Here is a 14,318-nt window from a genome sequence, read left to right on the forward strand (position 1 = left end):
GAATGGCTTGAATTCACAGATTCTTGACTGAACACCCCCACCTCCCTAATGTGCCCTTCTTCTTCCATTCATGAAATACCTGTTTCTTTCAGGTGTTCAGGAGGAAATGGCTGCACTAACCCCTCCAGAGGTGAGTTGGTAATTGGAGAAGACCTGCCCATGGAGGGGATTCTGCAGGATAATGCTAAACTCATAAGGTCCCTGTTTTGCCTGCAGGGTCAGTCACGGGAGATGTTCTTCCTCAGCAGAATGAGCGAGCAGTTAGAGAATCAACCTGACATCATTCTGCCAGTGGGGGTCAGTGCAAGGAGCTCAAGTCCTGAGTAAAACCAAATTCTCAAAGATCAGTTAATTAATTGCATAAATAATGACAGCTTTGTGTTTAAAATAGTTATAATTGCCCTTCAATGGTATGACGAAACTGCTCTCAACAACGTTTTTTCCATTTTGTACATACCCCTCAACTGTCTCTCACCTCATTAAAAGTCAAGATGGACAACTAAGTGGGGTGCTGTGGTTGTATCCTTGAGTAACACAATTAACCCGGCTTTGGTTAGCATCCTCCTGCAGTGGTGTGAGAGGTACACATGGCTCTGTATTAATAATAAGAATTTTGTCTGCCTTTTATGTGGCTGTCTGCATATTGATACATGGTATGAAAATGGTATCATTCAAACTCAGCTCATTCTTTGCCTTTCTGAGTGTTTCTCCCATTAATGATCATATGTTCTCCGTTTTCCCTGAATCCCTCAGACAGTGACGAGTGTCCTTTCCACGGCCCTGTCTGTCGCAGACAGCATGTCCCCTGCGAAGGGTGGGGGCAGCAGCTCAGAGGCGGCCAGTGTCCTCCTGAAAGTCTCTGAAAGGCTGGTGTCGGCCCTGGTTGAGCCCACGCAGACACAGTCCACAAAAACTGTGAAGACGCCTGCCATGGGTAAGACACCGAACAAGAGTCGACAGAGTTTTTCTGAATGAGAGCAAAAGCTGTTCTGCTTCACAAACATGTATGTGTCTGTCTCTCTTTCAGAAATCAATTTACAGGCCATAGGACCAGCAGCAAATATGACTGAGATCCCTACTCTAAATGCCAAGGGAAATGCGATGGCAGTCAATCTTCAAGCTATTGCCGAGAACAACAACGGTAAGAAATGATGGGCAGCAAGGATGATGATGATAATGATGATGATGATGATGATGTAAATGACTGAAGATGACAATGGTGATGAGGATGAGGATGATGTTGATGATAATGATGATGTAAATGACTGAAGATGACAATGGTGATGAGGATGAGGATGATGTTGATGAAGATGGTTAACGTGTGATTATCAGTGAGAAATGATGGGCAGCAAGGGTGATGATGATGATGATGATGATGATGATGATGATGATGATGATGATGATGATAATGATGATGTAAATGACTGAAGATGACAATGGTGATGAGGATGAAGATGATGTTGATGAAGATGGTTAACGTGTGATCATCAGTGTCTCTCTTCACTCAGGATCTGCTGCTGCTGTGTTCATGTCTGTTAATGGGATGGAGAAGCTTATGAGCTCCAGTTTCTTCAAGACTGAAAACATCACAGAAATGTACTCTGACATCATCTCTGCCACATTGCCCAAAACCAATGACACAAAGCTCCCTGAGCCTGTTAACTTCACACTCCTCCACAAAAAGGTGCAACACCTGGATTTTCATCCAAATGTGCTCTTTCCACTCCAACCAGTACACATGTGCACTCTCCCGCTGTTTCTCCCACACACTGTGCTTTGGTACACTGATGATCTCTGCAACTTCCTTGTGCTGCTCAGGGTAGTCCTCAGCCTGGGCTGCTGACCTGTGTGTACTGGGAGGACAGGGGGACGGAGAAGCAGTGGTCAGTGGAGGGGTGCACAGCCTCCTTCTCCAATGAGAACTACACAGTATGCAGCTGCTCCCACCTCTCCACCTTTGCCCTGATCCTGCAGACGGCAGAGGTACAGGTAGGAAGTCCCTCATTGTACCACAGAGAAGGACAGGTGTATATGGACATAGACAAACCATATGTGTCTCCACAGGGTGGTGAAAAGGACAGCCAGCTGCTGGAGTGGGTCAACCTGGTCTGTGTGTGTGTGGGCCTGGCCTTCCTCGGCCTCGCCATCCTCTCCTTCCTGCTCTGCAGCTGGAACCCAAAGATCAACAACACCGCCCGCCTCCACCTCTGTATCTGCCTCTTCCTGGCTCAGCTGCTCTTCCTGGTGGGCGTGTCCCGGACTGAGAATGCAGTAAGTGACCCTAGAGAACATTCATATGACTCTACACCATCTAGCCAGCAAATCATTACTGTCCATCACTTCACATGAAAAAAATGATCTTAATGATCTTAATGATCACATTAAGATCATTAAGGCCTTAGCACACAGGCGGAAATGTGATTCATGCAGTGATGTTGATAATTTAAATGCTTTAAATGTCTATACATGGAGCATATACATCTGGTAGCAATGCTCCGCTCACAGCTTGGGAGTGCAGAGTGCTCGTTTTAAGAAATGGCTTTCTAAGCTTTCTAAGCATGGTTCACTGCTGATGCCCCCAATCTCTATTTGATTGCCAGTGACACTTCTTTTTGATCATCTCACCTTGGCAACCTCGTGTATTCACGCAGTATTGCAAGGCAAGGAGACTGCAATTCTCCAATGCACATGCAGTGAATACTTTCTGCAATGTGGGTCCCACGGTGGACTAAAATGAACTGGACACAAATTGGCCGTTAGGTGCTTCCCCGGTGACGTCATATGAGTAACCCTGGTAATTCACATGGTGTCAAGAGCAGCGTGACAAGGATCCCCTGGCCAATCTAAGCCACCCCTACTCCAAAGCCAGTTTCCACCTCTGTGGTCACTGCTGGCAGTTGATATGGCCGTTTTTTACTAGAGACGAGTAACCTCACCAAATGAGCCACTTGAGAGCCACAGTTGGATAATTTTTAAACAAATGATAAAAAATAATGAGACAGGAAACATTTATTGAAAAGGTTGTAACTAAAGGGAAACACACAGACATATTCACTGTTTGCAGTTTTTGTTTAAACAAAGTTTTCATTATTAAAATCTCTATGCATTTTTACAGAGGAGATTCTTACAGGTTTAGCCAAGGTTAAACAAGGTATAGCTGTATATGAATTTGATGATGCGTATGCACATGTGATGTATGAATCCTGACCTGATGATGTGTTATATGGTTCTAATTATTTTCTGCTGGCTTCCCCAGCTGGTGTGCTCAGCCATTGCCGGCATTCTGCACTTCTTCTTCCTGTCCGGCTTTGTGTGGATGCTGCTGGAGACAGTGCAGCTCTACCTGCTGGTCAGGGGCCTGACCAAGGTGCAGGTCATCCAGAGGGAGGGGCTGAGGAGGCGGTACCTGCTGCTGATTGGCTATGGAGCTCCCCTAGTGGTGGTGGGAGTGTCTGCAGGGGTCTTCCCAGACGGCTATGGTAGCAAAGAACAGTGAGTTTGCCTTTATTATTTAAACAAATCAACCTTCAGAGTATTACAGCTTATTAATATTAACATTATTAATATTAATATAATATTAATCAATTTAAATAACTGATGGTCATTTCTGTTGATATTAATTTATTTTAGTTTGATAGTTAAAAGTTTGCCACAAAAAATATTGACTGTCTGAGTTATTGTACCATCCCTGTAACTGTTACCTTATTTTTCTGTGTTACTGTCACTGTTACCTGGCTTCAGAGGAGTTCACAGGAATTTACATGATGATGTACATGCTGCAAAATTTGAATCAGTCTTTCATTTTCAGGTGCTGGTTAAACAAAGATCATTACTTCCAGTGGAGCTTTATTGGTCCAGTTTGCGCTATTCTTGCAGTATGTATTCTTATTTGTGTAATTATACATCACAGTTACATATGTTATTGTGTGACCTGGGGTCAAACAGATTGGTTACCTTAAGGTGTGCAACAAAATAACCAATTATGTTGTCAAAATCAATGAAGTCAATGGTGCTTTCATTAAGTTCAGGAAAAAAAAATAAAACTATAAAAAAGCTATCTATACTCCCTGCCTGTGGTACATGCCAAGATACTGACAGAGACTTCTTGTGTGTAATTTTAACAGTTCAACTGGATATTATTTTGTGTGATTCTTTGGAGCCTGCGGACTACACTGGCTAACATGAAGAGTGACATCTCCCAGGCAAAAGACACCAGGTATGATTGCATGCCTGTCTGTGTGGAAGCACACACATCTGTCCATGTGTGCATTTGTGTTTGGACATGTATGCATTGCTGTGTTTTGCCTTCTGTTTGTCTGACACTGGGTTCCCTGCTGACCCGGGCTGTTTTGTGCTTCTCTTTCAGGCTGATCATCTTTAAAATTCTGGCCCAGTTTTTCATTTTGGGCTGTGCCTGGATCCTGGGATTTTTCCAGTCCACCACCATGTTAAAATACCTCTTCATCGTCCTCAACTCACAGCAGGGCACCTTCATCTACATTGTTCACTGCCTGCTCAACAAAGATGTGAGTATTTCATTTCATGATCAGAGATCTAATACGGAAAGAGGCTAAACAATAATGATGGATGCATGCATTTTCCAGGTACGAGAAGAGTACAAGAGATGGCTGACATGTCAGTGTAAAGCAGAGGAGCCATCACAGAAAAAATGCCTGTCTACATGCACGCCTACTGTTAGTGACTCTGTGGTAAGAAGCTTTGGAGTGCATTAGCTGACCACAATGTATGCATCCCTTCCTCACACTATATTAGAATGAACACGAGGTACACTGGACAGGAACAGAAAGCATAATGAATTTAATGGATTTAATGGATAATACAGCCATTAATTAAGATTTATTGATAGAACGGCAGACAAAACTTTGAGGATCCCAAAATAATAAGGGGTATATTCATGACGTTGAAGGAAAGTCAATAGGTATGCTGTTTGGTTCATGATTGACAGGCCTATGAGGGGATAGGCTAATTTTATCTCTGCTGTAGAAGGGTTTACAATTTAACAAATATCTGGAATTTACTTTTTATTCCAATGGTGAGAGCACTTTCAGCAGGACTCACGGTTCCTATCACTTCGTAACTTCCCTTGTGTGAATGCACACTGTTTGCTTTTTTATTGTGACCATAGCGATAACCGTTAACTTAACCTTAACCTTTCAGTTTTAACTTTTATAGTGATAACTCTATATTTGCACCATCACTGTATTTCCATTGTCCGAAGTTTAATAAGCCCCCGTATTCATTTCATACCACAGAGGCCGGGATCACAGTCTCTGAAGGACTGAAAGAACTGGAGGCAGACAGGAAGTGAAGAGAGCATCTGCTCTGATGTGGCAGATACCAGCAAGCGGGGCCCTTACCTGCTGTTTATATACAGAAAATAATAGATTGTTAAATTTTTTTCATTGCAGTGTCATTTTTCATTCATTCTCTTATTAAAAATGCCATGTATTGAATAACCCTTGAGAACATCCAGAAAATACAGACATACTAAATGTGAAATGTTACACTGCGTAGAATATTGTTTCCGAAACTCAAAATTAAAGTTAAGCAACATGTGTTTTTCTTTGATCCCTAGTATTACGCTTCATGGATCCCTGAGCTTTGTGAAATAATTGCACAGTGCATATTTGAGTGTAGAACTGAGCAGCATGCAGACATTATATTGATGTTTTCTCAGACCTCATGTCTTTTCTATATATTGTCTTTCATTAGTGTACAGAAGTTGGAAGTTATTGAAATGAAACATAAACTAGTTATGCACATAATTAGAACATAAAGAAGTGGCAGCGAGTAATGCACAAAGGAATGGTAATTTTCTAGTATGCTGTTGAATTTGCATTTGCTCTTTAACGGTACAAGAGATCGGCCAAACTGTGCAAATTTTTGTTTCCCCTTCATGTTTACATTTTTACACTAAATAACCATCCATACATAAAGCACCAACAAAACTGATTTATTTAAACATCACATGAATTTGGTTGTGCACACATGGAATTTTATCCTTGATCAAGCTAAGAGGATTTTCTACTTGGCCAATCTACAAGCTCACAATTCTGCAAACAAATTCCATCCAAAAAAAAAATTCTCTTTGGCAGATAATTTAAAATAAAAAAAATTATCTGGGTGTACTCACAGCATCATGCTTTGATTCTCACTTTTCCTCATGCTGAGGCTAGGTGATTTAAACCCTATAACAGAATGTGACTTTTCTTCCTTCTTGGTGTCGATGGATGTTGGCAATGTATGCCATTTGAAGTACAAATGTACACCTACCTTTCCTCGAGATTATAGTCCACTGTCATGCTATCCTTCCAGCTGTCCAACAGATTTATGTAATAAACTGTAATAAAAATCATTAGGCATATTTAGAGGCCTTCATTTTTTCTGTCAGGAAAGTGTTTTTTTTAAATTCACTGGAACTCACTCTTGTACTTCCCCCCTCTGCTTCCTCTTGTGCCCACGTAAACTACCTTCCTCCTACAACTTCTCCTTTTTTCGTTCTTTTCCCGTGAAGAGGGGTTGATTACATGTGATAAAAGATGCACTATGTTCTGCAACATCACTTAAAAATCCAACTGATATGTTATCTACATTATTACATTATTCACATTTAGCAGACGCTCTTACCCAGGGTGACTTACTTCAGTTACAATGTTATCCATTTATACAGCTGGATATCTAACTCTGTAGTTTTCTAACTATCAAGACCTGTAAGCATCGCGGCAACAGATGCATGAAAATGTTGAATCAATGACATGATTATTTTGCATTTTTCGGCATCAGCTGTGAGGTTAATTAGCTCTATGGATCATCAGTAATGCTGTTCTCCTTAGAAGCATTCTTCTGATTCTTGTTTGTTAGCAGGCCACTAGCATGTAAAAACACAAGTGAAAATGCGTGACGGTGATGAAACAGAAAAGCTTTTCACTTGTTGGTTCCACTCATGTATCAGCAGCACCATGTGATCGTAATGAAACAAGCTGTGGTCTCCTCTCCTGTTTTGGTGGCTGTGGCCTGCTGTTACCTTTCAATTCTGTGCCAGGGATTCAGTCTGAGTTTCTTCTCCAGTAAGAGAGGCCCTGTATGATCATAAACCATAAACCTTTCAGATTTCTGAATATTTAGAAATGGCTGTACCAAACCATCTATCTATCTTCCAGAGAAGTGTCATAAATAAAATTATCCTGGAAATATTTTTGTAAAAGGCAATGATGCCAGAAATCACTGATGGGCATTGATTTGGGTTTATTGTAAGTTATACTTTTATACTAAAATTAGTTTAAAAAAAAAACAAGCGTGGATCAGGCAATGGTTTCACAATACACTCAGGCAGTAATAACATCCGTCATCATCATTGTTTGATCAGTATATTAGACTAATATTAATAATTATATAATCATAGCTCCAGCTTGCTCTCCTGAAACACTTGGGGATCTTCTGTAAACGTGTCAAGGATAAGCATGTAGAAAAAGTGAAGTCAGTACTTTTCTTTCATTTTTAAAAAAAAAAATCACATCCCTTTTTAACTGAGTGGGACTTCATTAATTCAAAATGAAAAAACACACACACACACACACACACACACTTACAGTGGCTGTGGGAATGACCTCACGGGATACTCCAGCGCTTGGCTTGCAGGGGAAGAGAACCTCCTCTTCGCGTGCTGCACACAGCACCCAACGCCGTGTGAAACCACGTCGGTAAGCTGTGAGGAACGCTGCCAGCAACAGCCTGACAGGTCTGAAAATTGACTCTGCATGTTTCCTTGGTCTGTATTTGCTGGACAAACGGGATGTAGGCTTGGAAATTAGAGTCTGGCAGTTCATTGGTGCACACTGAAGTCTAGGGGCGCTCTTTCATTGAATTAAGCTATTGCCGCACCAGTGCTGGTGTTCTTCTCTTTTTGGTTTTGCATTGGTTTCCGTCTGTTGTGTCACATGTATCTGTAGCCCAGCACAGTGACGCCGGGTCTCTCACTGTTACGTGCTGTGTGGTGATACGAAGCAGGCTGTCACCACGATGGCTGTCAGCTCTTGGATGATCGGACTGCTGTGCCTGTCCTCAGTAGTGAACTTTGCCAGCGGTTACACTTTCAAGAGGTGCTACCGCAGTGTGAGAAATCACACATCTATCTTCTGCCAGAGGCAGAATATTCACACCCTGGAGGACATCCATGACCTCCCCAACGATACCCAGGCTCTGAATCTCTCCAATAACCACCTAAAGGACCTCCCTGCTCTCTCTTTTTCTTTCCTGCCTGCCCTGGAACACCTCCGCCTGGATCAGAACCAGATCTCTACCATTAATAGCACAGCCTTCTACGGACTGAGCTCATTATGGCATCTTAACCTCTCGGGCAACCATCTGAGAGACTTTCCCCTGGGAGCGGTGACGTCTCTGACCAGCCTCACCACTCTCATCCTCAGCAACAACAGCCTGACGGCCCTGTGCCCTGCAGGGTTTCTTCATCTGCCAGCTCTTCGGGTGTTGGACGTCTCCTGGAACCGTCTGGACGGCGCCAAAATGTCCTGTTTGTCCACCCTTCCATACCTGGTTACCCTCAAGATGCGCGGCATTGGGAACAAGTTCCTTTTTAGCCCGAGCCTGAACTTGGGCTACCTCGACCTCTCGAGAAACAACCTGACGTCGCTTCCGCTTACCAGGCCTGGCCTGAAGCTCAGCGCCACGCGTGTGGACCTCTCCTGGAATCTGCTCTCCTCCCCGAAGGAGCTGGCCACCCTCAGCCCCAGGTCCCTGGATCTCAGATACAACCCCATCAGTGTTTCCCAGCTGTTCTCGGACTTGTCTTGGGCCAGAAATATACAAAACGTCAGCATTTCTCTGCAGTCCAGTTCCCCTGGTCCTCTCTACAACATCTGCACAGCCCTGACTAGCCTCCGTGCTGTCTCATTAATGCTGACAGATGGGAAAGTCACTGAGCTACGAGGAGCTTTTCAGCACTGCTCCTCCCTTCGTCTCCTTGACATCTCCAGGAATAAAGTTCAAACACCACATCTCTTCACGTGTCAGAAGCCCCTGGAGTCTCTTGAAATTCTACGAATGGACCACAACCGTGTTGTCACTCTTAATTTTTGTAACCCCTGTGACCTCTCTAACATGTCTCTGCCCAACCTGAAATATCTGAGCGTACAGAGGAACCGTGTTTATTCCATCAGTGCCGAAGATTTCAGGGGCATGCCCAACCTGCGTTATCTCTCGCTAGCGGAGAACAGGATCAGCTACATAGAAGAAAGGGCCTTCTCCAACCTGAAGAACCTGGAAGAGCTTGTGCTGTTTAGGAATGCCTTGTCAGTCGTCTACAACGGCACCTTCCAGAGCTTGAACAGCCTGAGGGTTCTGAAGCTACGTAACAACCTCCTCAAATGGCTGTACAAAGGTACGCTCAGTCTGCCTGAGCTGCGTGTGCTGGATCTGGGGAGCAACAGCCTCCAGTTCATCGAGGTGGATGCTTTTCGTGGCCTGCCCAAACTCACATACCTGTACTTGGATCGTAACCAGCTCCAGAAGGTGATCTCGGGGATGTTCCTCAATCTGCAGAAGCTAAAGGTTCTGGACCTGGCCAGCAATAACCTTCGGTTCAGCGCAAAGGAACATCCGCCCTTCAGGCACTTGTCTGGCTTGCAAATGCTCAAACTCCACAGACAGCAGCCGTACGGGATCCGTACGATTCCGAAAGACCTGTTCACAGGGCTGTGGAAGCTGAACCAGCTTTACCTGTCATTCAACAAGCTCTACAACCTAGACTCCCTGCCCCTCTCAAGGCTGGGCAACCTCACCTACCTGGAAATGAAAGACATGTGCAATGGAGTGGCTCACATGCCCAACGGTACCTTCTCCTCCCTCCTAAAGCTCGAGACGCTGATGCTGGAAAACTTCGGCTTGACCGAAATCCAGGCCGGGTTATTCCAGATTCCCTCGCTTCTGGACCTGGTTCTGACAAACAACATGATCCAGACGGTCCCCGAGGACATCGACAAGTACCTCCCCAAACTCCGCTTCCTGGACATCCGATTCAACCCCCTGGTCTGCACCTGCGCTAATGAGGGTTTCCGGGTCTGGGCATTGAAGTCCCCCGTCCACGTTATCCTCTTCTACCGGATCAAGTGCCCATCCAGCACTGCCCCGACAAACGAGACTCTGCTCCTGGCTTCTGGGAATCCTGACATCTGCATGGACCCCACTGAGCATGTGGCCTTCGCCATCAGTACCACCGCAGTGCTGGCCCTAGTGGTGGGAAGCCTGGCCTACGGAAAGGGAAAGTACTACTTCCTGTACAGCTACTACATGCTCAGAATCTGGTTAAAAGAGATCCAGCTCCGCAAAACTGGGCCAAGAAAGTATAGGTAAGTCACACACACAACACAAAATGACACACAGCTCGCATAGCAGATTCAGGGTCAGTTCCATTTCAATCCGGTCAATTCAGGAAATGAGCTGAAATTCACTTCATCAATTGAGAAATCCGGATTGAAAATGATGATTGATTTACAGTTCATGGTCAGTTTCAGGTCATTTCCTGAACCCAAGCCTGTTACATAGTGAAATGCAACCACAACTGAAAGTTAGTCATGTCTGAACAGATGACAAATGTGCACCAATATTAATAGAGTGGTTATGGAATGGAAAAGTATACCACTATTCATCTATGTTGTGAATTTTATGTTTATGTTTTTATATTTCTGTCTTATATAAAAAATACCTGTACATAAATTATGTATATGCATAAACATTTATTTTTCACAAAAATACTGTTTTGTATTCATAACATCACATGGGAAATTCAATACAATTTGCATAGAATAAATAGAGACATTATAATCTTTTTATAATCTTTTTTTGTGTGATGTCAAAAAGGCAGCACTGACTGTAAGAATTCTGACATTATTTGATGTGTTCAAAAATATCATTAGTAATATACAGAATAAATGAAACACAATATTTCTGGTCAGACGGTTTAAGGAATAAAAAACACATTTTCTGTTACTGTGGCCTAAATTTATGTGTTATGTATATGCTATGTCTGAAATACCACTAGTACCTGTGAGATCAGACTATAACTTGTGTGATAGAGTAATTCACCATGCTGTATATCTACAAAAATGCAATAGCATGATACAGACAGTGTATTCAAAGGCGTAGTCTGCATGCTTCAGTTGAGAACACATGTCAAATTGCCTCGCTGTTGGGCCTTTTGGCTTCTCTCCCTCTGTTGGGCAGGTATGATGCCTTCGTGTCATACAGCTCCAAGGACGAGGACTGGGTTTTTGACGAGCTGGTGCCCCACTTGGAAGGAGGGGGCGCAGGGGACGGTGGGGCAGGGGCCGGGGGGGCAGGGGCAGGGGGCTGCCAGCTCTGCCTGCACCACCGTGATTTTGAAGCCGGCAAGGCTGTCATCAGCAACATCGTGGAGGCCGTCTACAGCAGCCGGAAGACCCTGTGCGTGGTGTCGCCCCACTACTTCAACAGTGAGTGGTGCTCCATGGAGATCCAGGTGAGACGATGGTGTGATTGTGGCCGTGCAGGCGTGGCCAATACACTGGTGTTGCCCCCTTTGCTGCTACTGAACATTTTGAGGGCTGAAGTAAATGTGTTTCTAGGTACACGCTGGCCTGTATGCTTAACATGCTTTCCACCTTCAAATTTTCTGCCTCTTTTCTCTTTGTCAGTGCTTCCTCCTTGTCACACCTTCTCTCTACTCTCCCCTCTCTCCGCCATGTCATGTTCTGGTACCTCTTCTCCCTCATCTTCCCTTTGATTCCCCTCTGTCTGATACTCACTCCCCAACCTGCCCCACATCCTGTCATCTTCCCCAATGGCCCCTTTATCCTATTTTATCCTTCTTGCTCCTTACCACTTTTCAGCCTTTGTCCCCTTTCCCCTCAGTCTCTCCCCTCTCTCTCCCCTCCATTAATCTCCCTCTGTCACTCTCCTGTCCTCCTTTTCCTTCGCATTTCCACTGTCTCTGGCTTCTCTGTCTCTTTTCATTCCTCCATCTCATTACATTACATTATTGTCATTTAGCAGACACTCGTATCCTTATTGACTTACATACATGCACATTACAGTTTTATCCATAGAACTGGATATTTACTGAGGAAATTGTGTCTTCGGTGCCTTGCCCAAGGGTACAGCCGTGGTGTCACAGCGGGGAATCAAACCAGCAACCTTTTGGTTACAAGCCCTGCTCCTTACTACTATGACACACTACTGCTTGCCCCTCCCCTCCCTCTCCCCCTCCCGCTCTGCTTGTCCTCCCTCCGTTCCTACAGGTGGCCCTCTACAGACTGTTTGACGAGTACAACGACCTGCTGGTGCTGCTGTTCCTGGAGCCTCCCCCACCCTGGGCCCTCTCCTCCTTCCACAGGCTACGGAGGGTGGTACGCAGGAGGACCTACCTGCAGTGGCCTCCAGAGCCTTGTCAGCAGTGCGTGTTCTGGGCGCGACTGAGGCTGGCACTTCAGCTGCCCGAGAGAGAGGACCCCGAAGACCCAGGCCTCTGCTAGGCCCGGCCGCCTGTCACCAAACACTCAGGCATCTCACTAACCACCCTTGTCAGTTGCAGGTGAATGAAGTTAGTGAACTTTGCGCTGGCACTAGTTTTTCAATGGTATAACATTATGAATTTGGGAGAGATTAAATGAAGGCAAAAATGTGCAAAAACAAAAGAATTAATGATTAATATTAAATTTTATTATATATAATATTATATTATATATAATATTATGCACAATATTTAAATTTTATTAATAAAATTAATAAACATTTGTTATTAAAAGTGAGCGATACATCTATGCACTGTAGACTGTAGTGACACGCCTTCAGCGACACTGCCGTGCCGTTAGCGAAACGGTGCAGTTATGACACCCGCTGTGTGAATCTGAGATGCTTAGAGACTGTCAGTGGGAAAACCTACAGGGGTTCGCACAGACAGATGGCTCTGGGAGCAGGGAGGTAAAAAGAACGCCTAAAAAAATGCCAGTACGTGAGATTGCAATGTCTCTCATGGCCTCATGGTGGAGACATTTCCTCATTAATTCCTCGCTTCCTACAACATCACGTATTCCCAAATAAAAGGTTTGACTAATATTGACATTGGTCTGATCCAGTTAAATTTTATCCTTAAGACTGACGGCTTGCCCAAGTAAGTCCAGCTTTATCAACTGCTATAACTGAGGAGGGTCAGGCACTCAGAGTCATCCACCGAGAAAAAATAGCCCCTTTGATTTCTGGGTAGGTGGTTCCCTGGGCCCCATGGGAAATTTCCTCCAGAGGACGGGGCCCAGCAGGTATTGATACTGTGAGCTGTGACCCAGATCATCATGGCCGCCCCATTCAACTGTCATAATGGAAAATGAATGTTGCAGCAGTGATAAGTGATAAGGAGAATGGTCCACAAAGTTACTGTGGATCGTCAATTTTCTAACAATACTCACCAACTCACAGAGTAAAACAGCATTGGGAAGCAGCCATATAATCTTCTGGGAGTATGTTTTAGTTACCTCTGCTGCATTTTTGTTCCCATTCACTTTTCAGAAATAGCCACAGACATCTTCAGCTCAGGGTATGAAACAGCTCTCTACATGCTCTGCTGCCACTGCTGCTGAAGGGCTTGATATTATCAACGTCATTAAGTCATGGCACTGTATAAAGACTCTTATGCGAAAGTGATGTTTTTCACATGGCTGCTGCTGATGAATACAGAGACTCAATACAGAAATACTGCAGGACCTCAAAATGAGGCTCAGATTCTAGGTAGATCAGGCTGGATGCAGACAGCTCTTCATTTGCCCAGACGAAGCAGCTAAGCTGGAGCCCCTCACAGTGAAAATATCCACTTATAGCTGATAACCAAGGGCTCAAAACTCAGAACGCAATTAAGACCGATAATAAAATATCCAAGAAGCACTAATGGCCGGCAGAGGAACACCATATGAGGTTTTTAAATGAGGCGTGCCTTGATAATAAATTGTGTGAGTGGTAATTATTTTTACCGGCAATGGTGAGCATAAGGAACTTTGAAATTGCGCTGGAAAACTTTGAGATTAGACTTTGAATAGCTTCAAGGAAGGAGGCTTGGCGGTGTCTGGTAATTTATGGCCCTGCTTGTGTTAACGGTTCGTGATCAACACCTTCTGGGTGCCAGTCCATTGCAGCGAAATTGCCCAAGTCCACCCCTGTAATGCGGGACTCCAAGCATAGAGGCAATTGCTACCTTTCAGGCGATCTTATGATTTAGCAGGAACCCTCTAAAGCACAGAGCATTTATGCTTAGTTAG

At 44.3% G+C, this 14,318-nt stretch overlaps 1 protein-coding gene across 1 annotated transcript; it reads left to right on the forward strand.

Annotated features, from left to right (window-relative positions):
* Positions 1-106: 106 nt before the first annotated feature.
* On the forward strand, positions 107-13,581 carry LOC118794539 (adhesion G protein-coupled receptor E3-like). Its single transcript, XM_036552798.1, has 13 exons — positions 107-130; positions 217-297; positions 754-934; positions 1,509-1,684; positions 1,819-1,983; positions 2,065-2,271; positions 3,257-3,492; positions 3,809-3,875; positions 4,125-4,216; positions 4,367-4,526; positions 4,605-4,646; positions 12,407-12,466; positions 13,576-13,581. Exons 1-13 carry the CDS (start codon positions 107-109, stop codon positions 13,579-13,581), a joined length of 1,497 nt encoding a protein of 498 aa, XP_036408691.1.
* The last annotated feature ends 737 nt before the right edge of the window (positions 13,582-14,318 follow it).

The sequence above is a fragment of the Megalops cyprinoides genome, chromosome 19 (genome assembly GCF_013368585.1).
Source record: "Megalops cyprinoides isolate fMegCyp1 chromosome 19, fMegCyp1.pri, whole genome shotgun sequence".
NCBI lineage: Eukaryota > Metazoa > Chordata > Actinopteri > Elopiformes > Megalopidae > Megalops > Megalops cyprinoides.

Excerpts from the sequence above, each read along its gene's own strand:
- LOC118794539 (XM_036552798.1), top strand. The coding sequence starts at position 107 with ATGGCTGCACTAACCCCTCCAGAG. Across the intron at positions 298-753 it reads ACATCATTCTGCCAGTGGGG|ACAGTGACGAGTGTCCTTTC; the intron begins GTCAGTGCAAGG and ends TGAATCCCTCAG. Across the intron at positions 4,647-12,406 it reads GGCTGACATGTCAGTGTAAA|GCTACGGAGGGTGGTACGCA; the intron begins GCAGAGGAGCCA and ends CTCCTTCCACAG.